Source organism: Eulemur rufifrons, chromosome 23 (assembly GCF_041146395.1).
Source record: "Eulemur rufifrons isolate Redbay chromosome 23, OSU_ERuf_1, whole genome shotgun sequence".
NCBI lineage: Eukaryota > Metazoa > Chordata > Mammalia > Primates > Lemuridae > Eulemur > Eulemur rufifrons.
The window spans coordinates 2,343,249-2,368,249 of record NC_091005.1 but is presented as its reverse complement, the minus strand read 5'-3'; the positions used below and the strand labels follow the sequence as shown (position 1 = coordinate 2,368,249).

Below are 25,001 nucleotides of genomic sequence, written 5' to 3'. Positions count from 1 at the left end.
GTGTCTTTTTTTTTTTTTTGAGACAGAGTCTTGCTGTGTCACCAGGGCTAGAGTTCAGTGGCATCAGCCTAGCTCACAGCAACCTCAAACTCCTGGGCTCAAGCGAGCCTCCTGCCTCAGCCTCCCGAGTAGCTGGGACTACAGGCACTATCACCACCCCTATTTTACAGATGGGGAAGCCAAGGCCCAGAGAGGGAGCATCACTTGCCTGAGGACACCCAGCTTGGAAGGGCAGAGCTGGGCTTTGAAGCAGGCCAGGCGTATCTGAGTCTGTGGCCTGCAGGGGCCTGGAGGGGCAGGAAGGGATGAGCCGATGGTGGAGAGGAGACGCTGGCGCCATGTGCTGTTGGAGAAGGAGCCCGGCCTCCTGCCGCCGCCCCCAGGCAGACGCAGGCCCGTGCCGTCCCTCTGCTCCCCGCCTCCCCCGTCCTGTGTGGAGGCTTGCGGACCCCCACAGACCCCCCCACACACTGGCTCTGCACGGGAGGACTTTCCTCTCCACGCCCCACCTCCTGCCCCTCCAGCCACCCAAGCCTCCTGGCAGCTTCCAGGACCGGGAGCAGCAAACTGCAGCCCTCGGGCGCAGACCAGCTGGCCACCCATGAACTCACAGTGGTTTTTACATTTTTAAGTGATTGTTGCAGAAAATGCCAAAGGAAGAACACTAATTGACCACATGTAGAAATTACATGGAATTCAAATTTCAGTGTCCATAAATAAAGCTTTATTAGAACAGCCACGCACGTTCATGGACGTGTTGTCTCAGGCTGCTTTGGTGCCACCATGGCAGACTTGCGTAGCATTTGACAGGGACCCTGTGGTCCGCAAAGCCACGGGCACTCTCCGGCCTTTGAAGACAGAGTTTGCAAACATGCTCCGGCCTCAGGGCCACCGTGCTTGCTGTTCCCTCTGCCTGGATCACCCTTCCCCGCGTGTCTCCGTGGCTAGCTTGCTCGTTTCCTTCAACTGCACAAATGTCCTCTTCTCCTCCCCCTCACATCCTGTTCTCCTGCTGTTTGTCTTCACGGCAGTTCCCATGAGCCTGCTGGCTTTATTCATATTCGTATCAGAACCCTGTGTCTCTCCAGCGGAGTGTCCGCTCCTTGGGGGACAGGGATTTTTAACTGCCTTGTTTGCTGCCGAACTCCTGGGTCGAAGCCCCCTGCCCTGTCCCAGGCCTTGGGAGGCTTCCCTGGGGTAAGGGGGCCAGAGTCATGTCTTCTAGAATGTTCCCTTCAGACACAAGAGCCGCAGAAGTGCTGACCATGCCTGCCTCTGGCCGGCTCCTGGTGCCTGAACGTCCTACCAGCCTCCCTTTGGCCCCACCCCTTCCAGCCGCACCTGCCCGCCCAGGTGTCTCTCCCGAGGCTCTCGGTGCTGTTAGTGGTGGAATCCTGCTTTCTCGTAAGGCTCCCAGGAACATCCGTCCTCCCTGCCCGTCCAACACGGTGAGGCCAAGTAATTAACGTTGCTGTGTTTCTGTGCCTCGGTTGCCCCATCTGTATAATGGGGCACCACCGTCCTGCCTCCCGGGGCTGAGAGAGGCTCTCAGCAGGCGCCCGTGAACACAGGGGTAATTGACACCATTTTTGCCACAAGCTTCCTGCTTTAGGCCCCTGGCCCAGGACCCTTCCCTTCCACCCCCGGGACAGGCGGCGGCTGCTGGGTTTGGAGATAACCCCCAGTTCTAGCAGAACCCAAAGCTCTTCAGCACCGCAGCCCCTGGGGGCTGGAAGTCTGGGAGAAGCTTCTCTTTGTGGTGGGAGGGGTGGGGTCCTCTCTTTCTTCTGCTCTTTATTAACGAACGTACTTATGGGCTCCCTGCAAGCTGGCGTCTCCCCGCTGCCCTGTCCTCTTTCTGCACCTGAGCATAGCCGCTGCCCTTCCGAGACCCCCCCCCCCCCCGGCTCCGTCCCCTTCCCCAGACAGCCAGGGGGAGGTGCCCTGTGCCTGCTGGAGGGGGAGCCAGGCTGGGTGACTCTGCCCACTCTCTGTCTCTAAGCCTCAGTTTCCCCATCAGTAAAACTGGTGGATCATACCCCCGCCTGCCCTCCCTGGCAGCCCCTCTGCAGAGCTGTGAGACGTGGTTTTGTGCGAACACTCTGCAAATTGTCCAGGGGCCTCAGCAGCTGCGGTGAGTTATCACCTGGGCAAACTTGAAGCCTGGAACAAGAAAACCCATCACGTTAATTTTTCGAGTCCTAGACCATGCGGCCACTCAGGCCTCTGCCGTCCTTAAGGCCGGACGAGGCTGGCACGCAGGGTCCGATCCCAGCCCCCGGCTGCGGCACCCTTGCCCGCGACGCCGCCGTCCCGCCCAGCCGGCAGCGCCGCAGCCGGAGCACCCCTAATTGCAGTCACAGATGTGGCAGCCACCAGCCTCTCCCGCGTGATCTGCCGTGTGGCGTGTGCTTAATTAGTCCCTGATTACTCATTTGCCGGGTGCTGTGTGTATTCCATATCTAATAACTTCCCAATTACGCCCGGCGCCGCCGTGCATTGCATAACCCGCGGCTGTCTCCTGTCGGGGCTCTGCATTTGGCGTCTCCCATCTCCCCCGACCCGGGGCCTCGTCCCTGCCTTCACTGCGGTATTTGGAGTCCTCTGCTCGCCGTCACGGAGCTGTCACAGGGAATCGAGGGGCGTAAAATACTGGTTTTCGGTCTCTGACGCACCAGCTCGCAGCGCAGAACGAGAAACCCCACTGGGTGTGTCGAGCAGAGCGTCTCTGTCGATGGGCTTCGGCGCGGGCCGCCGTGGTCAGGCAGGGCCGGGCCGGCCCGTGTGTGTCCTCGTCCCTCCCTCCCTCCGGAGCAGGTGGCACTGGTCCCGTGACCTGCGTGTCCTGAGCAGGGACGGGGCCTTTGGCCGGCCAGGGGGTGCTCCTCGGCCGTGCCCACCTCCCTTGCCCACCCGCACCTGCCCGCACCCTGGGGGAGGAGGCGGCTCTTCTCCCTGCACCTACTTGGCTTCGCTCCTGGGCCTGATCGTTCCCTGGGCGAGGGGCAGGTGATGCCGTGGCGTCTCGCCCCCTCCTGCAGCCGCGTTCCTCGCCTCATCTTCCCGGCCCTGCTCGGGAGAGAACGGCTGCAGCCGTCAGCAAACTCCCCCCCTGCCACCTACCCGCAGGCAGACCCGCGTCCCCGGCGCGTGGCCCGGGCGCCGTGTTGCTGCTACAGCACCAGAGCGCGGGCGTCGGGCTCTGCTGGTGTTCAGTGAGCACCTACTGTGTGCCAGGCGCTGTGTGGGGACTGCTCTCTTGCCGGCCTTCCGCGGGTGGCAGCTCCCCTGGCGGAGGGAGCCCTGGGGAGGTCGGCAGCCGGCACTTCCAGGTCCCGGGGGTCTCAGCCCACCTGTGCTGCTGTGGCCCCCGTGATGCAGGGGCCTAGAAACACGTAGAAAGATCTGCGTTAGGAGGCTAAGTTGGTCACCCCCGGGAAGTAGAACAAACACCCCCACCTGTTCTCCCGAACGAACCCCAGAAACCAAGCTGGCAGCCTCCCACTGTACTGTTGTTCACGATCGAGGGGGCTCTGGCTGCGGGGACAGGTGAGGGCGTGTGCCCTGTGCCACCCAGCTGGCTGTCGCGGAGCTGGGGCTGCAGCCAGGCTCCCGGCTGCATGGTCTGGAAGAGACCGTTCCCCAGGGGACTCGCATGGGACCAACACCTGACGTGCGGGGCGCAGGCGAGATAGCGACCAAGCGGTTTTCCCAGGTCCCTGAACCAAGTGACAGGGCCCCCACGACTCGCTGGGCAAGAACCACAGGACAGACTTTGTCCCCACCACGCCCAGGGGACAGGATGAGGCTGGGCCTATGGACTCTCCCTCCAGCTCCCTCTTACGTCCTCCGGGCCTTGTGCGGGGCTGGCCAGCTGCGGGGGGTGCTTGGGTAGCTCTGGTTTGGGACTGTCAGGCCATGGGGCCATGCGGGTGGGACCCCAGCCTGCAGACTCCAGTCTGGTGTCCCCTGGCAGGGCCTGTTGGGCAAGGAAAACATGGGTGCTGGCTTTGCTGGGGACCTGCCCTGGGCTGTCCTGAGCCAGCCCACGAGTCCCTGACCACAAAGGCCAGGCCGCGGTAGGGGGAAGGGCTGCGTGGCCAGCGGGCCTCTCTGCGTGTCCTCCCTGACAGGCATGGCCAAGGGTCACAGTGTCCACCTCCTTTCCCTGCAGGTCACTTCTGCGCCTCTGGAGGCATCGACCGCCGCCCGCCCTCCTCGGGAGCCCGAGCCCCGGCCGGGAGCCGCCGCAGAGAGCCTGCCCAGGGGCCCCAGGACGGCCCAGGAGCCGAGGCCGGCACAGTGTCCGCAGAGCGGCCGGGACGGGGACGGACCAGACCTCGCAGGCACAGGTAGACGCCAGTTCTTGTCATATCTCTGGGTTCTGGGCTGGGACCACGCTGCCCCCGCAGGGACGGGCTCCGGGGCCCGGTTCAGGCTCGTGTTCTCGGAGTTCTCGGGGAGTCGCCGCTGAGTCTCCCTCTCTTGACGCTGGATTTGTTCCTCATACTTTTCAGGGTCCCAGAGTGTGGTTCAATCAAAATGCCTGGTGGTTGATACTCTCGAGTCTCGGGCTCGGGGGCTGCCTTTGTCTGTTGTTTATTCACCTGTGTGTTCTGCGCTCTGCATTCATTTGTTCATTCATAAAATGATGTCACGGACACCCATGAACCGAGGGGGGTGTTTCTGGGTTCCTGTGGATGAGGTCGCGCCGGGTCCCGGCCAGTGAGCTGCGGAGAGGCCGGCGGCGCCTCCAGCCTGGTTTTCCCGTTCCCACCCCTCCGGGACCCTCGGTCGCCAGGCATTTGCTGTCTGAGTGGCGGCGCTGCCCTGGGCGGGGGGGCCGTGCCCCTCCGTGGCGTGTGACTCCCAAGGCGTTCGTGGCTGGGCCTGTGGGACCAGGCTGGGTCGGGCCCTGCGGCTGGACGTGGCCGTGTGGTGACTCCTGTGTTCTTACAGCTCCGTCCCGAGGCCCCAGGGCGGCACCTGGAGCTGCCTGTGGGGTCGTATTTGCTCGAGTGAAGCCCCCTGGGGGGCTGCGGCTGGCACTCTGCTTGCTGGCAGCTGCGTGGGGAGGCCGGGGGCGGGGAAGGACCAGCGGGGGTGGGGAGCTCCTGCTGGGTGGGGGCAGACGGCCACCCCGACCTTGGCCCTGGGCTTTGGTCTGTGGCGTCCATCTCCGGAACAGCCCCAGTAGTGACCTCTTTCTCTTTGTGAGCAGACTCGGGGTGAGGGAAGGGTGGCCTTGGGCCAGGGGTGGACCCAGCTGGCCAGGCCACATAGGGGACCAGGCAGGGACACTCTCAGGGACACAGCCCCCTCCCTGGCCCCCTGTACACTGAGAGCCTTGGGCAAGGGAGCTCCCTTGCTCCCTGCCTCAGTTTCCTCATCTGAGAAATGGGAAGAAAGCTAATGGTGGCGCCTGGCTCACAGGCAGGTGTGAGGCTTGAGTCCGTCAGGACAAGAGCGCACCTGTCTTGGTCTCACGGTGCTGGCCGGGGGCAGCGTGTTGTTTTCTGTTTGTGATTCCCGAAGCTAAGCTCCGGGCAGCGGCTCTGGGCAGTGGCTCCGGGCTGAGTCCGCGCTGGGCCGGCCCCCGCCCCCGGCCCCCCAGCCCTGTCCTGGAGCAGAGCAGGCGGCCCCGCGGGGCAGGAGTGGCTGAGACCCCCGGGTCAGCAGAGGCCCCTGCCTGGTTTCCCGTTTCCCTCCCGCCCCTTTGGCCAGAGCCCGGCCTGAGTTACATCTTCAGGGCCCCGAAAACCAGAGCCCCCAGAGCAGAGCAGAGCAGGCCCCCGTGGATTCCAAGACGAGGCCCACCCACGTTTCCGCAGGGCCTTTGGTGAGCCAGTTGCCTTCCCGAGCCCCTGTCCTCACGACTGTGGGGCGGGGCCCGTGACAGCAGCTGCCCCGTGGGCCTGCGTGAGGGTGGGGGGCCGGGGCTTGCAGGCTGTTCCCCACTTCTGTCTGCGCACATGTCCCTTGCTGCCCACAGGTCAGAGAGGCTGAGGCCTCCGGTCACGTGCTGGGGACGGGCTTGTCCCTCCCAAGTCCTTGGTACTGGTGGCCACTGGGTCCCTAGAGAGAACCTGTCTCGTCAGGGGTCTTTGCTGCACTCGCTTCATTCTGGTGGGGGAGCCGGGGGGGGGCAGACGTTGTGGGGGCGTCCTTCAGTGTCCCTCCGGCGGGGCGGACCTGGGAGGACAGGTCAGCCGGGTGGGGGCCGCGTGGGGCAGGGGCTCGAGGCCACGTCTGCCAGCTGCTCCCCGTCAGGCTGCGCCGGCCCCGGGCAGCTTCCCAGCCGGAGACCCCCAGGAGCTCGTCCCGAAGTCAGGCCCCACCCGGCGGCCGCTGCTGCTCGGAAACGTGACAGTGACTAATGGTTTATTACACACCTGCCACCTCTCATCCGGCAGGCGGGCGGGCGCAGTCTCCTGGGCCAGCTGTGCACTGCCAGCTGGGCAGCGGGCGGGCGCGGGGCAGCACGTGCAGACACAGACACTGCCGGTACACACGCGTGCACACACACAGGGGCACGCAGACACACAGACGCACGGGGACAGACGCTGCTGGTACACACGCGTGCACACACACAGGCGGGTACACACACACACACACAGACGCACGGAGACAGACACTGCCGGTACACACGCGTGCACACACACAGACGGGTACACACACACACACACAGACGCACGGGGACAGACACTGCCAGTACACACGCGTGCACACACACAGACGGGTACACACACGGGCACGCAGACACACAGACGCACGGAGACAGACACTGCCAGTACACACGCGTGCACACACACAGGCGGGTACACACACAGGGGCACGCAGACACACAGACGCACGGAGACAGACACTGCTGGTACACACGCATGCGCACACACAGACGGGTACACACACACACACACACACACAGACGCACGGAGACAGACACTGCCAGTACACACGCGTGCACACACACAGGCGGGTACACACACACACACACAGACGCACGGAGACAGACACTGCTGGTACACACGCGTGCACACACACAGGCGGGTACATACACACACACACAGACGTACGGAGACAGACACTGCCAGTACACACGCGTGCACACACACAGACGGGTACACACACACACACACAGACGCACGGAGACAGACACTGCCAGTACACACGCGTGCACACACACAGACGGGTACACACACACACACAGACGCACGGAGACAGACACTGCCGGTACACACGCATGCACACAGACAGGCGGGTACACACACAGGGGCACGCAGACACACAGACGCACGGGGACAGACACTGCCGGTACACACGCGTGCGCACACACAGACGGGTACACACACGGGCACGCACACACACAGATGCACGGAGACAGACACTGACATGGGTGCACACACACACACAGGGGTACGCACACACAGATGGGTACACACACACACACACACACACAGGGATACATAGACACACAGATGCACAGAGAGACGCTGACCCGGATACACAGACACACACACACACACACACACACACACGGATATGGAGACACATCACATACATGAATGTATGCATAGACCTCATACGCACACAGATATGCAGACATACACAGACCCCACACACACACACACACACACACACACAGATACACACATACAGCTTTCCCCCGTCTACATAGTCTGCACGTGAATGCACACACGCACACATACACACACAGCCACAGGGACACAGACCCCCGTCTACATAAAATCCTGCACACGCAGATGCACACGTGGGAACCAAACACACACTCAGGCGGATACACACACAGACCCACACCCACACACACACACGATACATGGACATGTATGCAGACTCTCCCCACAAACACACGGACACACACAGGCGCAAAGACAGACATGACCCCCCCATACACAGACACACGTGCACATAAATACACACCACAGATACACACGGATGCGCATGCGTGTACACACGTTCCCCGCGCCCCCCCAGTCCTGCGTCTCCTTCTTCCCAAGTCATTGCCCAGGGGCGGAGGCTCCTCCCCCAGAGCCGGCGGGCAGGGCCCTCCCAGCAGGCCGAGCTGCGGGTGCCGCCCGTCGTTTCTGACCCTGCTTCCCTGCAAGCCTCCTGCGCGTGGGGACAGCGGCTCTTGCCAGAGGAAGGAAGCAGACACACCAGGAGCCCTCGTGCCAGGCTGGTGGCTGGGCCGAGTCCCCCAGGGACACCCGTGGCCAGCAGCTGCCTTGGCCCCTCCCAGAGGCGGGGGTTACGTGTGCTATGGAAGGTGGAATTGGGTTTAGACGACACTGGATTCCGCTTCGACCTCATGATTCCCAGGGCAGCCCATCGGGCTCACCAGACTTCGGTGTCACTGCAGTCGGATGGGGCTACCGCCGTGTCCAGGGTGGAGCCACTCGAGGGCAAAGGCTCCGGGTGGCCGGCCAGGCTGTCGCCTCGTGGGCAGCTTTGGTCTTAGGGGCTGCATCTGGAGCACTCACCTGGGAGGAGGATGCTTGAGAACTCAGGGAGCACAGCTCCGGAGCTGTGGGAGGACTGCACCAGGGGTTCCAGGCCTTCTCTGCCATCCTGTGAAGGCCGTGGGGGCCCCCAGGGCTGCGATTCTGTTCACAGGCGAGGCATAAACCCTGTCGCCAGCCGGTGGGCGAAGGCCTCACCGAAACCTCACGGTGGGGGCCTTCCCTCCTGGGGCTGAGCTCACACGCTCATCTCGTTCCAGTACTCCTAAGCCTGCAGCCAAAGGGAGACCCATTTCCCATGCACCACTTGCACGCAGTGTGGAACCCGGTGAGAGGACACCTCCCATTTATCACCCACCGATGGGAGCAGGCTTCCCCGGAGCAATTATCTTTGTGCCGTCGCGGCCTTCCTGGGAGGGAACCAGCGCCGGTTGGTGGTAGGAGGAAGGTGTGGCTTAGGCGTCTGAGACTCAGGTCCGTGTTTCCAGGTCCCAGCTGCTCTGACTGCAGAATAGGCACAGTGAAAATAACATCGTCCTTGTAGCATGGCATCAGCGACAGAGGGTGGACACTAAGAAGGCCCTGGGGGCTGCCATGCAACGCTGTGCGGGTTGTGCACTGCACAACACCAGGGGGCCCCATTCTTACTGTGGTCTCTGCGAGTGTGCTTGCTGCATGACCACCAGGGCTGCCGTGTCCCACAGCTCAGTGGCGCCCTGTAGTTGTGTCACACGGGCCCTAGATGTCCTTTCTGAGCTAGAACAGCTCCTAAAGTGGCTAATGATGTCATTATTAATAGACACAGTAGAAGCCGCAGACCCTACTGGTGAGGGTGGGGTGGGGGTGCAGAAAACCTGGCCAAGATTGGCGCCCTGGTCACAGCCGTGTTCCTGGGGCTCCCCCTTTGTCGTGGGCCACATTGGGAGTGTTGCCTTGCTTGGCCGGGGTGCTCAGTGGTCTGCGGGTTCATTGTGTCCCAACAGCCACCCGCTCTGCTCCCCCCGGGAAGCCACTGTGCACGTCAACTCTTTGTCCAGGTTCTCGGAGCCACCGGGCCGGGCCCTTCCTCCGCCCCTAGCAGGCAGGGCTGGGGCTCGTGTTCTACAGGAGGTGCCGGGGCCCGTGCCCCGTCTCTGCCTCTCCTGGCTCTTCCCTGTTCCCAGGGCGGGGCTGACCCCGTCACCCCGCACAGCGGAGGGCTCAGCAAGCACCCGAGCAGGAGGGACCGAGGGTCAACACATGGGGCTGTGTTCTGACCGGAGGGCCCAGGTGCAAAAGCCTCGCGTTCCCATGCTGTGCCTCCGTTTACCCAGGGGAGCCGTCCCACCAGTTGCCCCCTGGCCACGCTGGGGAGGGGAGAGCCGGCCCTCCCCTGGGACGGTGGGAGCGGCAGGGGAGAGGGGGAGCAGGGTGGGCAGGGTGGTGGCGGCCGTGGGAGGAAACGCAGCACACCGGCCGTCTCTCTGGCCTCCGGGCTGGCCCGGAATGTCCCCTCCCTTCGCCTGCTCTTGTTCCTACTGCCGTGTCGGCCACGGTGGCAGTGGTTCACTGAGGAAGGGGTCTGTGCTGGTGTCCTGTGGCTGCTGTACTGACTCACAGAAGCTTGGTGACTTACGACAACACACGTGTACTCTCTAACGGTTCTGGAGGTCTGAGGTCCGACAGGGGTCTCGCCGGGCAAAGGCAAGGTGCGGGGAGGCCTGGTTCCTTCTGGAAGCTCCGGGGGAGAATCTATTCCCCGCCTTTTCCAGCTTCTAGAAGCCGCCTACGCCCCCTGGCTCGCGGCCCCTTCTCCGTCTGCACAGCCGGTGGCAGTGTGCGGCCCTGACCCGCTCCCACGGCCGGTCTCCACCCGCCCGTCCTCCTGCCGCCCGCGCCCGCTGACACGGCCCCTGTGCGCCCCGGGCCTGCCCAGTCCAGCGCGGTCACCCTCCTCCCGGTCAGACGGTCAGCAGCCCTCGCCCCACCTGCTACCTCAGTGCCCCCTTGGCTGTGTAAGGGACGTATTCACAGGTTCCGGGATCAGGACGTGACGTTACTCTGTCGTTCACAAAATCGGCTGCCTTAGCCGAGCCAGCGCGACAGGTGCTATGACAAACAGCCAGCCCCGCGTTCTGTGTGCGTGTTCCTGGTCAGGTGACTCGGGGTCCCCGGTTCCCTGCAGTGTGTGGCCTCTGCCTTCTTGGCATTCTGGGTGCCCTGGTGCTGTCGCCGCAGACACGGGGAGGAGGACACGGGGAAGCCGTCAGACGCTTGCCCACCGCGGCCTCGCAGGGCACCGCGCCACTCCACTGACCTGGGCTGGCCTCCACCAGCTCGTGCCCCACCCAGGCACAAGGGCAGCCGTGCAGGGACCTGGGAAGCGGAGCCGCGCCCGGTGCTGCTGTCCCCTGCAGGAAGCCGTTCCGCCGGGCTGGCTGTCTGCAGTTGCGGGAGCCCCGAGACGGCGCGGGTCAGAGCCTTGTGCTGCTCTGCCTGGACGTTTTCCAGTTCTGTACACCCCTCACTGGCTCCCACGTGCTCCGGTTCCGAGGCTGCACCTGTGGCTGTCCTCAGAGGCCTGTCCTCAGGCCCCTGGAGCTGCTTTGCATGAAGGGCAGGGAGCTCTCGTCCCCGGGCGGCCCTTGGTAGCCAGTGACAGGCAGTGGAGCCCCTTGCTGGGGGAGACAAGGGCCACTCACCCTCCAGAACTCCCTGGGATGGGGCTGGGCTGGGCTTGGGCTGGGGTCGCCCTTGCTTAGGTCCTTGCTTCCCACGTCCTCCAGGTGTCCCCAGGAGCTCGGCCTTGAAGGTCACTGGCATGCCCTTGTCTCTTTGTCCACCTGTGAGAGACCCGGTCGAGACAGCGGTCCCCAGGGCCGTGTCACTCAGCCCTGTCTGCAAACAACACCTCCGACGCACCCCGTCCTCTGCACTAACCCAGCTGTCTGCCTTGGCTGTCCTCTCCCTGGGGCACGAGGTGGGGGCTTTGGGTCCCAGTGCCTGTGGCTCACCCAGCTCCTCGGGGGGAAGGTGCCGCCCAGGAGTGGAGTCGAGGACACAAAAGAAAGGAGAAGCACAGGCAGGTTCCTCTTAGGGTGTAGCCCTCGGGGTGAGCCCCTCAGGCCCCAAGGCAGGGATTTCTGGGAGCCTGGGAGCGTCCCAGAGGCCACGTCTGGTAGCTATAACCGTGGGGCCATGAGGGTAGCAGTGTAGTTGCCTGGAAGTTGAATGTTTATAGCAGCCTGGGGCGACTTCGTTTTTCTTTTCTCCTCCTCTTTTCCTTTCTAGCCATGTGTTCAAATAAGCTATTCGCTAGGTGTGATTAGGATGTGGACGCCTTTTTAGAAAACTTTTTTTGAGACAGGTTTTCGCTCTGTCACCCGGGCTGGAGTGCCGTGGCGTCATCATAGCTCACTGCAGCCTCCAACTCCTGGGCTCAAGTGATCCTCCTGCCTCAGCCTCCTGAGTAGCTGGGACGGCAGGCATGGGCCACCACGCCTGGCTAATTTTTTTTGGTTTTGTAGAGATGAGTCTTGCTGTTGCCCAGGCTGGTCTCAAATTCCTGACCTCAAAGGATCCTCCCACCTCGGCCTCCTAAAGTGCTGGGATTACAGGTTTGAGCCACCGTACCGGCCTGTGGAAGCCTTCTCACACTCTCTAAGTTGAAAACCTGGCTTTGTTCCTTTTGAGGTTTTGAGATTAGGCAGATAACCTCTGTGTGCCTCAGTTTCCCCAGTCTGTGAAGCAGGGGCAATGCCCTGATTGCTGTGAGGATCAAGAGTCGGTCCACGTCCAGTGCTTAGCACGGTGTCTGGCACGCGGGCGGGCAGGAGCTGGCCTGGCCCTGGCGGTGGGAGGGGACCGGGTGACCACCCGGAGTCCTGGCCCGGGGACAGCTTTTGTCTCTTCTTTGTTGGGCACATGGGCTCCCAGCCAGGATTGGGCCTCCGTCGCCAGCGAGGCAGGGACTGCACTTGGGTCCTTGGCGCTGGCCTCCGGGAGTCCTTGGCAGGCCCCGCCTGGGCGGCCCTGGCGCCAAGCGCTCTGACCCCAGGCTCTTGGGAGCTCTGCCCCGCGCCAAGCGGCAGCTGCTGTGGAGGGCACGGGGGCTGGGGCTGGCCGCGGCTCCTCCCGCTCCTCCCGAGAGACCCCTGCCCAGGCTCCTCCGCGGCGTGCCTGCCCCCTGCTCCTGTCTCCGCTCTGCCTCTGCTGGGCGTTTCCAGCAGAGCTGGGATCCAAAGTCCGCTTCTCTCTCCACGCGTGAGCAACCTGTTCATCTTCCCGGGAACTTCTTGTGATGCCGCCGCTGGGCGCACAGCGCTTGCAGGTCGGGGCAGGAAGGTTTAGGAGCCGCGAAGCCTCAGAGGCTCTTTCCCTGTAGGCCGATCTCTCCCCAGGAGCCGCGTGGCGCGTGCACGGGGCTGCCGTGTGGCCCGAAGACCCCGCCCGCCTCTCCGTCCTCGCCCCTCCTGCCTACTCGGTTCGGGTTTCCTCCAGCTGGTTCCCGTGCCAGGGTGCGACGATGTGTGTCTGTCTGTGACCGGTTTAGATTTTCGTGCAATAAAAAAGAAAAGGGCATTTCACTTGGGCAATTGAAGAAACCGTAAACCCAGAATTGCCTTAAACGTGCATCATAGTGGCCAAAAGACACCAGCAGATCTTTCTACCTGGCAAAGCTGACGTTAAGAGGGTCAGTTTGCCCTGAACTGGAATTTCTGTCTACATAAGTTGGCGATAAAGACTTTAGGTGGGAAAGACGAGATTGGCTGAGTCGCAGGGTGACGATTCCCAAGCTCGGGTTGGGGTGTCACAGGGCAGTGTTGGGGACCCCAGGGAGACAGAGCCCTGGAATCGGGCACAGGCCACCCCTCCAGGGGCCACTGCTAGTGCCCACCTCCTGCCACCCTGGCCACGCCTGTGCCAGTATCCTTCTATCCCCTTGACCAGGTACAAGCTGGTCGTTGGCTTCGGGGACCTCAGCGAGTCACCACGTGGCACCGTTGTTATGGGTTAAATTGCTCGAAGAGCAGCGTTTGTAAGACCGTCACTGTGCGCACACCGACTGTCACTGACTGTCACCCACGAGCAGCCTTCTAGCAGGGAGCAGACAGCGTGTCCACGTAGCGTATCTCCCCAGCTTGCGCCTTCCACGATTCCGGTCCGAGTTCCACGTGCCCGGTCACACGTGTGTGTCCACCCTACCCTGCCATCCCCGTGTAATTTGTTCTCACACATTTATTGAGCACCTGATGTGTGCGGAGGACCGGGCCGGTCTCTGGGGGGTGCACAGATAGACACAAGCCGCTGCCGCAGGAGCCTTCTTCACGAGGACGGCAGCATCTCCCGAATAAGCAAGTAAACGTGTGACAGCAGGGGACCCTGAGATGAGGGTGTGGCCTTAGACAGGTGGTCCCGGAAGGCCTTGCTGAGGAGGGTGGCGTTTGGCAGAGAGTCCCAGGCTGTGGGACGCGAAAACGCCAAGGCCCCAGGCAGCCACGGCCCCGCACGCTCGCCCCCTCCATGCAGGCCGGGCCCGTCACTTACCGTCCTCTTCGTCGCTCCAGCGCCGGGCATGGTGCACATGCCGTGTGCTCAGGAGCCGTTTGTGGCGTGAATATGAGGGTGTAAGTGCTGGGGGCCGACCCTGGGAGGGAAAACGTGAGGAGGAAGCAAGCGTGGGGGCTCGTGTCTTCCCGCGTTTCCTGGGTCAAGGGCTGACGTTCCGAGCTGGTCCTTACTGCATTCCAGAACCTTCCCTCACTCTCCAGGGCGCGGCCAAGGTGGGCGGAGCTCTTTGTGCTGGGAGCGTTCGGAAGGTCACGGGCGTGTCGGGGAGAGAGTCTCACGCCCCCTGACTCGGACGCCTGCGGGGTGCTGGCTCCGAAAAGTAAAACTCCCGCACCCACAGGCTGCCTGCTATCCCCGGGGGTCACAGCGTGATCGGACTGGGGTCAAGGGCACCTCAAGGTCGCCTGTGAGCGGTAGGTCCTGTCTCCCCTCAGACTTGGACAACTGGGGAAGGGCTGGGAGCTCCCTGAAGCGAACACACAGAGGAGAGCGTTTATTGAGCAGCTACTGTGAGCCTGGGAACCAGTTCTTCCCCGCTGTGTAGTGTCCTGCGGCTGCCGTGACAAGCCACCACGGTCTTGGTGGCTCGACACAGAGGCAGAGTTGTTCCTTACAGCTGTGGACACAGGTCTCACGAGGCCAAATGCGCGGTGCCAGCAGGGCCGGCCCTCCTGGGGGCTCCCGGGGACAGTGTTTCTCGCCTTCTCCGGGTCCCCGAGGCCACCGCGTCCCCTGGCTCCCAGCGCCTTCCTCGCTCGCTCCAGCCTCCTGCCCCCATCACTGCCTCTCCCCTCCCCCGCCGTCGCCCCTCCAAGGGACCCGCCATGGCGTCAGACCCGCTCGGATGACCCAGGAGACACGGCCTGTCGAGTGGGTGGCTTTAGGGCCCATTATTTGACCCAAAACACTCGTCTCCCTGGCTGGGCTGGGCTGGCTGTCACTAGCCCGTGGGGCGCGGTGAGGAGCCCTGGAATTGGTCATTTATTGGGCGCCGACTGTGTGCCAGGCACAGCTGCGCAGGTGCTTTGCTGGGGCTGGTCCCTCGGGCCTCAGGGCCCTGTGGCTGGGGAGCCTGGGTGTGGCAGTGGGGTCAGCCCCACGGGGGTGCTCTGGGCCACCCTGGGTCCGTTTCCTCCTGAGGAACGTGGGGACGGTCCTAGAGCCTCCCTCACAGGCCGGAGCTGTGAGGGCCTCGTTGATTCCCATGTGGCTGGTGCTGGGGTCACGACCTTTGGGGGGCGGGGCTGGATTCTCCCAGCCCGGGAGGCTCGGGTGCAGTTCGGCATTTGCCCAGGAGGTGGCGCCGTGAAGCATCAGACACGGCCAAAGCCACCACCTCTGGGCTGCCCGTCACCCCTGCCTGGGCACAGGGAAGGGACTTGACTCCAGGGACCCAGACAAGGCTCCGCCCCTCCCCCAGCCTCTCGCCAGTGCACCCAGGAAAGAGCCCACAGGCCACCCTCAGGTGCACGGGGTGTCCCTCAGGGCCCAGCCTGCCCCGCAAAAGCAGCTGAGCTGTGGTCCCCATTTCCAGCCACCACTCAGCCCACCTGTCCTAGGATATGCTAAGAGGAGCTCTGACAAGGGGCAGAAGGACACAGGAAGTGCAGTGCAACCTGGGAGGGCTGCAGGGTGGAGGCAGCACTGTAACTGGGTATCCAGGCCCAAGGAGGGCAGGGGAGGGGACCCCAGGGAAGAGACCCGATGGTGGTGGGCTTTGTCCTCCCCTCCCTCCTGACGGAACTGTATCCCCTCCTCACATCCCACATCTGTGTCTCTCGAGGGAGTGTCTCTGTAGGGTACCAAGTCAAGTAGGGTACCAAGGCAAGGCCCCGCGGCCACCCAGGTGCCTGCTGGCCCCACCCTGCAATTCCCAGAGCCCTGTGACACGCCCCACAAGGCGTCTGCCCAGGCCCAAGACCCCCAAAGTCAGAGGCACGAGGCCTGGCCCTGCCCTCCCGCCTGAGCTGAGCGGGCTTTGGCGGCTGCCTCTCCCGAGCGCAAACCTCGGCGTTCTTGACCCGGGGACACTGCCGGGTGGAGCTGCTTCTGCCTGGAGCGCCTTCCGGTGACTGCCAGGCTTGGCGCGGTGCCTTGCCCGGAGTGGGCGCCCAGTACACACTGTGGAATGAGTCTGTGAACGAAGGGAGGTGACCTTGGTGGGATGTCACTCTGTGTGACCCCCTTGGGGACCTGGAGTCCTGTTGGCCACGTAGGCCATGGCGGTTCTCCCATGTGCGGTAAATACCTGCAGGCCCGCTGGGTCCTGCTTGGAGACGCACAGCGGCCAGAGGTGACAGGAAAGGCAGGAAGTGGCTGCCCCAGCTCCCAGCACCCGCCAGCTTCCGAGCCTGCCCGGCTCCTGCGTGCAGCTCCGGGCGGGCAGGCAGGAGGGGGCCGCCCTGCGGCCGTGCGGCGGCTGGCTGGGCTCTCTCGCCTGCCGCCCCGGGAGTTTGCCCTGAAACTGGACCGCAGACCCGGCAGGAGGGGACCAAGGCACCCTCCTCCCAGCCTCGCTGCTCCGGCCCCTGGTCCCTTTCCCAGGCCGAAGGGAGCTGCCCGATGACCGAGGCCACCACTGTTCCTCAGGTGGCCGGGCCGGGCCGGGGGGGCCGGGACGGTCGGTGCTCATGGACCAGAAGAGCCCCAGGTGGACGGTGCTGCTGCCGGGTGAGTCCCCGGGGCTGGCCCCCTGCAGGGCGTGGAGCAGACAGGGGTGGGGGGACGGGTGAGTCTTGGGACGGTGCCCAGACTTCCAGGACAGAAGACAGATGTGGGGGAGGACAGACGGGGCCAAGCTGTGACTCAGTGAGAGGGCGTGTATCCTGGCTGCAGGGGTCCCGTGGCGCACGTATGAAGCATGAGTGCTGGCCCAGGGGACAGTGTCCCCAGGGGACCGGCATAACGACCTGTCTGAGCCCAGGGGCCCAAGCGTAGGCGTGGAGGATTCTGAGGGGGCGTGGCAGTCATTGAGGCCACTGCTGCCAGCCCTCGGGGCGCTCCCTGGGCATGTCCCAGCCGTCCCTGCCGTGGCACCCCTCCTCCCGCCCGCTGTGGAGCACAGGCTGGCACGGAGCTGGCACGGAGCACCTTGGGGGAGTCGGGGTGCTGCTGTCTGCCCAGCTCGCTGGGCCTCTCGGTGCCAGGCGGCCCTCCAGGGTCACTGAATCTCACCCCCTTCCCACTGAGGCTGCCCAGAGCCCAGGACAGAGCCGGGTGTGGCACCCGGGAGACCTGTCCCCAAGCCACCTGCCGCCTCTGAGAGCGGGAGACGCAGGGCAGGAGGGGCCCGAGTAGAGCCGGGCAGACCCGGCTGCGGGAGCGGCGCAGAGGCCTCGGCTCTGAGGGGGCTCCGGGGGGCGCAGGCGTGCACGGTACGGGAGACGCCGAAGTCCTGGCACTCCTCGTTCCCCTGCCAGGTGGGATGTGAGGGGCTTCTCACGGCCAGTCTCCCGGGCCGCAGGGGACTCTGGCCCTGGCCCTCCGCTCCCCAGCTGGGCTGCAGCAGGTGGATCTAACCTGATTAAAGACGAGCACACCAACAAGGGGCACACACTCCTGCGAGGTAGTGAGCTCCCCGTCCCTGGCAGCATTCCAGCAGCATCTGTGAAATTCGTCAGGGAGTCTGTGGAGGGGTGGGGGTCTCAGATTCCAGGTCCCACCTCCTCCGTGCGCCTTGACTATACAGTAATCAGAACCACAGCAGCTGGCATTTAGTGAGCGCCTACTGTACACCGGGGCTCCTTACTGCCCTCGGCAGCTGCCAACTCACCAGAGCCGCATGACACCCTGTGAGGTAGGCGTGTCCCTGCCCCGTGTGCCGGGGGCAAGACCAAGGCACAGAGCAGTTGAGGGGCTCCCCGAGGGTCACACAGCCGGTCGGGCGGAGGCAGAGCTGAGACGCAGGGTCCAGGCCGTGTGGCCCGGAGCCAAGAGGGCCCGACCTCAGGGACAGGAAATCGGCCTGTCTAGGAACGTGTTCTGTAGCTTGGAGGGGCAGGAGGTTCTGCAGCCGCCCCCCAGGGCTCTGACTGGGAGTCCGGTGGGCCGTGGCCTTCCACCCAGGTCCTCTGCTAGGCCAGGGACAGCCCCGTCCTGCCAGGACAGGTGGGTGCCAGCAGCAGCCCCTGTGGCAGCCGGAGGCTCCCTGTCTGCCCGGGAGGTGCCGGGTACCCGGGACCCCCGCCTGGCCCAGGCCCAGCTGCCTCACGGCGCCAGAGGCCCAGCCAGGGGGCCTTTGGGGCTCTCTGCTCCCACCCCTGGGGCTCAGGGGTCACCTGTGGCCCACGGCCTGCCAGCCCCGTGTCTCCTGTCCCTACACGATGCCCTTGGCGCCAGCCGTTCCTTTGTGGTCTCAGCTTCGGACGTGGCTTCTGCCCAGCTGCTCTCCCGCCCTCGCCCACCTCTGGCTCCCCTGCTCGCTGGCACGGCTGGTGACACCCGCCAGGCTGCCCTGAGGCCCGTCTGCCATGTGAGTCTGTGCGGGTCCATGTGAGTACATGTATGTGCATCTGTGTGCGTGTGTGTCTGTGTGCACGTGTGGCTCTCACAGTGTGTCAACATGCATGTCAGTGCGTGTGCAGGGCGGCTGTCAGCACGTGCTGTGTCGGCGTGTGTGGCTCTGTGTGTCTGTGTGCAGGGGGGAGAGTCGCGGGCATCCCGGCGCAGCGCCTGGCCGTGGCAGCGAGTCTGGCTGACCTCAGGGCCCAGGGCGGGAGGCAGCCCCAGCGGTGAGCCCAGCCCAGCCCCTGCCGGAGCGTGGTGAGTGTCACAGAGGGCCACAGCCAGGAGGGTCCACGCTGCTGGCGCGCGGTCGGTCTGACACTAAGACCCGGGTGTCCCGGCCTGGATGGCCCTCGCGGGCCAAGCCGGTGCTCGACCAGGTTTGGGGCGGAGGTCGCGGCTGGCGCGGATGGAGCCCAGACACCTCTGACCCCTCCCCGTGGCCGCACCTCCCAGGCAGCGGCCGGAGCACCAGGAGCCCAGGCTGGGCTGTCACACAGGCCTGTCACCTGCCTGGGGACAGTCCCCAGCCCCCCTTCCCACCTCCAGTGTCCTGGCTTTTGCCCATCACCTCCCTTCACCCAGCGGGGCATGGGACGGGAAGGAGCATTTATTAAGTGCCTGCTGCATGCCAGCCCTCCTGCTGCTGTCAGATCCACCCCAGCCCCATTCTACAGATGGGGAAACTGAGGCCCGGAGAGGCAGGACGTTTGCCCCAGGCATGCAGGGCCAGCCCAGCAACTCCACAGCTGGGATCCCCAGCGGGGCCACCGTCTTAGCCAGGTGGGCTCCTCCCTGGGCCTGAGCAACCGCCAGGACCCTCGTGGCCCCCGCCCCACCCCAGAGCAGGCATGCCCTCCCTCTAGCCTCTCTGCTGTCGTGGCGAGACGGCCCACGCCAGGCCCAGGCAAGTCGGAGCCTCAGTTTCCCCATCCGTGCCATGGGGATGATGGTGGAACTCGATCTCGCCTCGTATTGGGCGGGCGTGTGGGACCCGGCACAGAGTCCCTGCCCTGCCCCCACCCCCAGGGACTGCCCGGCCCCCGGGGTGGAGCTGGGGTGAGTTTGGTGGCCGGGCAGGCTGGGCTGGGCTGGCTGCCTCCTGGCTCCGTAATGGCAGGTTTGGTCACAGACAGAGCCTGTGGCCGGGCGGTGTGGGCGGTGTGGGGTGGCGGCTGTGCCCTCCCTGCCGCCCGCCTACTGGGCCTGTGGTCCGGGCTGGGGACACAGGAACATAGCCCTGGCTCTGTTCTCAGAGTCCCGGGAGGCGGCTGTCACCGCAGCGGCCGGGAGCTGGAGGCGCGCCCAGAGTGGGGGGAGGGGCCATGTCTGCCTTGGCCCCTGGGCGCCTGCCCTGCCAAGCCACAGGTGCCTCCGCTGAGGGAGAGGAGGCAGAGCGGGAGGCCGGGGCTGGGCGGCGGAGGCAGGGCTGTGAAGGGAAGACAGGACAGCAAGGAGAGCCGGGGAAGGAAGCTGTGTCTGAGGTGACAGAGGCTGCTCTGCACCCCTGCTTCCTCCCCACGGCCACCATTACTGGGGCTGCTGGTCCCACCGGGTTTCCGGGCTGTCCGTACTGTTCCGCAGGTTGCACACTGCACAATCTCAGGGGGCCACTCATGGGAGTTGCACCGTGTGCAGGGGCGGGACCCTCCTCCCGTCATGTCCACCAGCCACATTTTGATTGCTGATTCTGGAATGCTGGTTCCTTTGTGAGCCTGGAACGTTGGTGGGGTGATGCGTGGGAACAGTGTGGGTAACAGGGCACCCCAGTGGGCCTCACATGGTGTATAAGAAGCCACGTCTGCTTTCGGAGGACAGAGGCACATGTGGCGTCCCTGGGTGTCCCGGCATCCTGTTCCCCACGGGCACCGCAGCCCGGAGCCTCCCTCGTGGTCTGACCCCGTCTCTCCTCCGCCTCCCGCACTCCCTGCCAAGCGGGTTCGGGCTGCTGGCTTCCGCAGGCCCCGGGAAAAGACCCCAGTCAAAACCTCTCCTGGCTGTGTGACCTTGGGCAAGTTACCAGCGTCTCTGTGCCCTCACCGTCTCATCTGAAAAGAGGAGGGAGTGAGAGAGCGCGTAGACGGGTCAGTGGGACGGTGGCGGAGCACTGGAGCAGGGACAGCAGAGGGAACGCGCAGAAACAAACTGCCGCGTCCTTCTCCCTGGGACGCCCACGGGTCCCGGCAGGCAGGGGCTGGGGCTCACCCGGGGTGGTGGCACCAGGCTTGGGCCGGGGTGAGCCCTGGGTTTGCCCACACCCGCAGGGTTGCCGGGGGAGCTCCCTCTCCCGCCCTCGGGGGCTGCATTCCCGGGCCAAGCGTCCCCAGGTGCAGGAGCTGGCAGGAGGGCCATGGCCGCCTCCGTGCAGGGAAACCGCAGGCGCCGGCCGCCGTGTCTGGGGCCATCGGCCTGTCCTCTGCACCCCCGTGGGCTTGGGGACATGTGGCCAAGTGATTTCCCCAGGAAGGGCAGGCTGTGACAGGCACGCACACGCGGTGTCAGGGGACAGGGCAGGACCACGTCCACGCTGGCCCTGACACGGCTTCCCTCCCGCGAGGCAGGCTCTGGGGGCTTAGGCAGGGCCAGGCTTGGAGACACCCTTCTCACACTGCGACGTTCAGCCCCCCAGCCCCTTCCCTAGCCGGGCCGTGGCCTCCACTGGCTGCCCGCCGTCCACGCCCGGCCGGAGCAGGAGGCAGCCAGGGGTCGCAGGCGGGCGTGGGCGGGTGGAAACAGGAAGCCACGCAGCCTTCCTGACTGCCCCCAAGGGCCAGCCCCTCTTTATAGTGACCACGTGACAACGCCCACGTGCTGGGCACTTACTGACAGGTGGCTCCGTGTGACGGGCTCTGCGTCCTTCCTCCTCTAACTCCCTCCGCGAGACGCTGACGAGCCGGGCGGTCACTGGCCCATCTCAGAGACCTGCAGACCGAGGCCCGGGAGACCCGCCGCGCCCTGCGGCCACGTGCGCACCCGGGTCTCTGGGTGGGCCGGGCTGGCAACCTGGGATGCAAATGGCCACTCGTCCCCGGCCACCTGGCTTCCCAGTGCTGCCCTGCGACCCGCTCCTACCTCTGCTCGGCGAGAAGTTTCTCCCGGCCGGCGGCGGGAGTCGCAGGGCTGGACTCGCGCAGCCAGAGGACTCGAGAGTTGAAATACCCGGTTCAGAGCCCGGCGCTGGCTGTCCCTGGCTGGGTGGCCTCGGACAAGCCGCCTACCCCCCTGCGCTGTGCACAGAGCCGCGTCCCCGACAGTGTCCCTCCCCGAGGGGGCTACTGTCTCCCGTCCCCCTCGCAGAACGCCCCACCCTCCTCGCTCTCGTCCCCCAGCTCTGCCCACCCCGCCGCGGCCCCTCCCCGCGAGCACAGCCGTCTGGCAGGTTCTCTGCGGTGTCCCCACGGGCTGTGCCGCGCCAGGGAAGCAGGCGCCTCCGTCTGCTCTCGCGCCGCTCAGTGTCCCCAGCACCTAGAGCCGTGCCCGGCGCGCTCAGCCGCGAGAGTCGCCAGACGCGGGGAGGGTGGGCGCAGGGGGAGAACGCTAAGCCCTCACGCCTCTCCTCTCACCACCCTGCTCCAGAGAAGATTCCAGCAGGCGCTCCTGGCGCATAGTAGGTGCTTTCAGACACCAGTTTCCTTCCCACCCCGCGGTGAGCCCGAGGCTCAGGCCTGGCAGGATTTCTGGGTTCTCGTGGCTCAGCCGGGGTCCCACCTTGTTCCTGGGGGGCCGTTTCCTGCCGCCCCTCCCTCCATCGCCAGCTCGGGCGGCTGGGCCGAGACCCTGCTCCCTGCCTGGCCCCAGGCAGGGCCGGGGGTCCTGGAGTCCCCTCCACCTGGGGGTGTGCTCCTGTTGCCGCCCGACCCCGAGGCCCAGCCGGGGCGCAGTGGTGCTGGCCCAGGAAGTGAGGGAGGCAGATGGCTGTGGTCCCCCTCCAGCTCTGCTCCCTGGCCACGGTCACTGAGGAAAAGACCCTGGGCAGGGTCTAGGGTGTGGCCGTTTCCCGCCAGCCCTCCTGCCTGGCAGAGCCCAGGACGTGACCTCCTGGGGACCTCAACCCTGCCAAACATGGTGGGCAAAAGGGCTTATTTTCTAAATCCAAGGACACGACATTGGGTGTGTGGCCTTGGAAAGCATTGCTCTTTCTAGAACATTCTGGTGGGTTATAAGAACCACAGGACTGGCTAGAAATTGTAACATGGATGGTCACCATAGCCGTGAACAACAGCAGGAGGTCAGAGGTGGGGTCTTGTCCTCAGGGATCACGATGTCCTGTTGGGCAGGTGGGGCTCTTACACCCTGAGGATCGGGGCACGTGGCATAGACAGCCCCGGAGGACTCCCTGGAGGAGGAGGAGGATCAGAGCTGGGCCTTGAAGGACTCCAAGCTGCAAAAGAGAGTGTTCGCGATCTTCCTGGAGGCAGAGAGAGACTCCAAGGGGGAGGAGGTGATGCTCCGGTGCCTCATCTGAATTGTGGGGATGCGGGTGCCCCCAACTCCTTCCTGAGCCCTGGGTGACCCCAGTGTTCTGCAGCTGTGGGGCCTGAAGCCTGGGGAGCCATTTGGCCGAGGCAGGCATGAGGCAGGTGGGAGGACCCGCTGCTGCCCAGGGGTCCCCGCCTCCTGACACTCCACCCTGGGGGCTGCCCCCATCTCTGCGGCCCCCATCGTGGTCGAGGTTTAGTGCCGCATCTCAGACGTTTGATCTGTGCTGTGTATTAGACGGCAGCGATGTGAAATCTTGACATAAACAAGGTTAACAAATTGGCTCCATTTGGCGTGGCCCCGGACCTAATTAGATGCAATTACGACCCACCGGGGGGTCTGCGCACAGCCCCATCCATCACGCGGCCTCCCGCGCCCACCCTCCCCTCTCGCCAGCGAGGGAGGAGCCCTCCGGCCGGCTGGGAGACCGTCCTTCTCCCTGTCCTTTGCGTTTTACTTGGGGACCTGTGAATTTCCGGGGGTGTAGGAACCCGCTGGCTGCCTGGTAAAGTCTTTGCGATGCATGTTAGTTTATTTGAACTGAGGTAAGACTCACATGGCATAAAACCACCTGTTTTAAAGTGCGCAACTCAGTGGCATTCGGGACATTCACAGTGTGTGCAGACGGTTCCTCTGTCCAGTGCAGAAACGGCCCGTCACCCCAAAGGAGACCCGCTCTGCTTCCCGTCTGCGTGGATTTGCCTGCCGCGCACATTTCGCTTACACGGAACTGTAGGCTACGTGGCCTTCTGTGTCGGCTTCTCGCGCGCAGCACGTGTGGGGCCTCTGCTCCTTTTCATGGCTGAGTAATATTCCGTGGCATGGATAGACCCAGTTCTATTTTCTTGCCTTGTTTTTTTGTTGTTGTGGTTGAGACAGAGTCTCACTCTGTTGCCCCGGGTAGAGTGCAGTGGTGTCACCGTAGCTCACTGCAACCTCCAACTCCTGGGCTTCAAGCATCCTCCTGCCTCAGCCTCCCGAGGGGCTGGGACTACAGGCGTGCGCCACCATGCCTGGCTGATTTTTTTTTTTTCCTTTTGTTAGAAATGAGGTCTCGCTCTTGCTCAGGCTGCTCTCGAACTCCTGAGCTCAAGCGATCCTCCCACCTTGGCCTCCCAGAGTGCTGGGATTACAGGTGTGAGCCACCTCGCCCGCCTGGACCCCTTTTTCCGTGTCCATCCGTGCCTCTGGGCTGTCCGCACCTGCTGGCTGCTGTGAACGGGTTTGCAGGCGGGTCTCTGGACACCTGTGTTCAGTTTATCCGGGAACCTGCCGGGCCGTACTGTTCATTCAATTTAACAAGCCCGTACATAGCTTTTGCTAGGTGCCGATTTAGCATTCGAGACATCTCTAAGAGGTGCGTACTGTCGTCCCCCGTTCTACAGAGGAGGAAACCGAGGCTTGGCGGGTGTGACAGCCAGGGTTTGAACCAGGCAGCCGGATGGCCCTGGCTCCACTAGTCTATTTAACAGTGCGGAACTGAGGCCGGCCTGCTGTTGGTCTGTGGTGCCGTCCGGGCCCGGCCCCATGCCGTGTGGCCACAGCCCTGCCCCGGCCCCACGCGGTGTGGTTATCTCCCCTCTGTCCTGTGGGCACAGGAGCCTCCGTTGGCTTATCTGCCTGCCTGCGGCTCCCGCCCCCGCTGGCCCTTATCTTGGTGTTGGGGCCCTTCCTGTCCCCACAGACCCTGGCTGCAGGGGGGGCAGGGACAGCCCCTCGTAGTTGCTAAACCCTGGGGGACAGGATTTGCTCCCCAGGAGGCCAGTCAGATCTGGAGGCCCTGGCCCTGAGCTCTTTGTTCAGGGACCTGCGGCCTCTGCAGAACTGGGTGACGTCACTGCCCACCCGCACTGCCGGGAGGGACCCCAGAGAAGGTGAAGGTGGCCGGCCCCTCGCTTTCCCCGTGAGACGGCAGAGGCCTTGAACCTTAGGGGCATCTGCCTGTGGAACCTCTGCTTGTCAGGGTCCCTTGGCCCAGACGTGGGGACACTG

At 64.4% G+C, this 25,001-nt stretch overlaps 1 protein-coding gene across 2 annotated transcripts in view; it reads left to right on the top strand.

The window, feature by feature from the left end:
- Nucleotides 1–25,001, top strand: part of GSE1 (Gse1 coiled-coil protein) — a 378,645-nt gene that overhangs the window by 119,460 nt on the left and 234,184 nt on the right. For both annotated transcript variants that reach the window (XM_069456611.1, XM_069456612.1), the window contains exon 2: nt 4,175–4,352. In XM_069456611.1, coding sequence (XP_069312712.1) covers nt 4,175–4,352 — 178 coding nt within the window. The remainder of the gene's footprint in view (nt 1–4,174; nt 4,353–25,001) is intronic.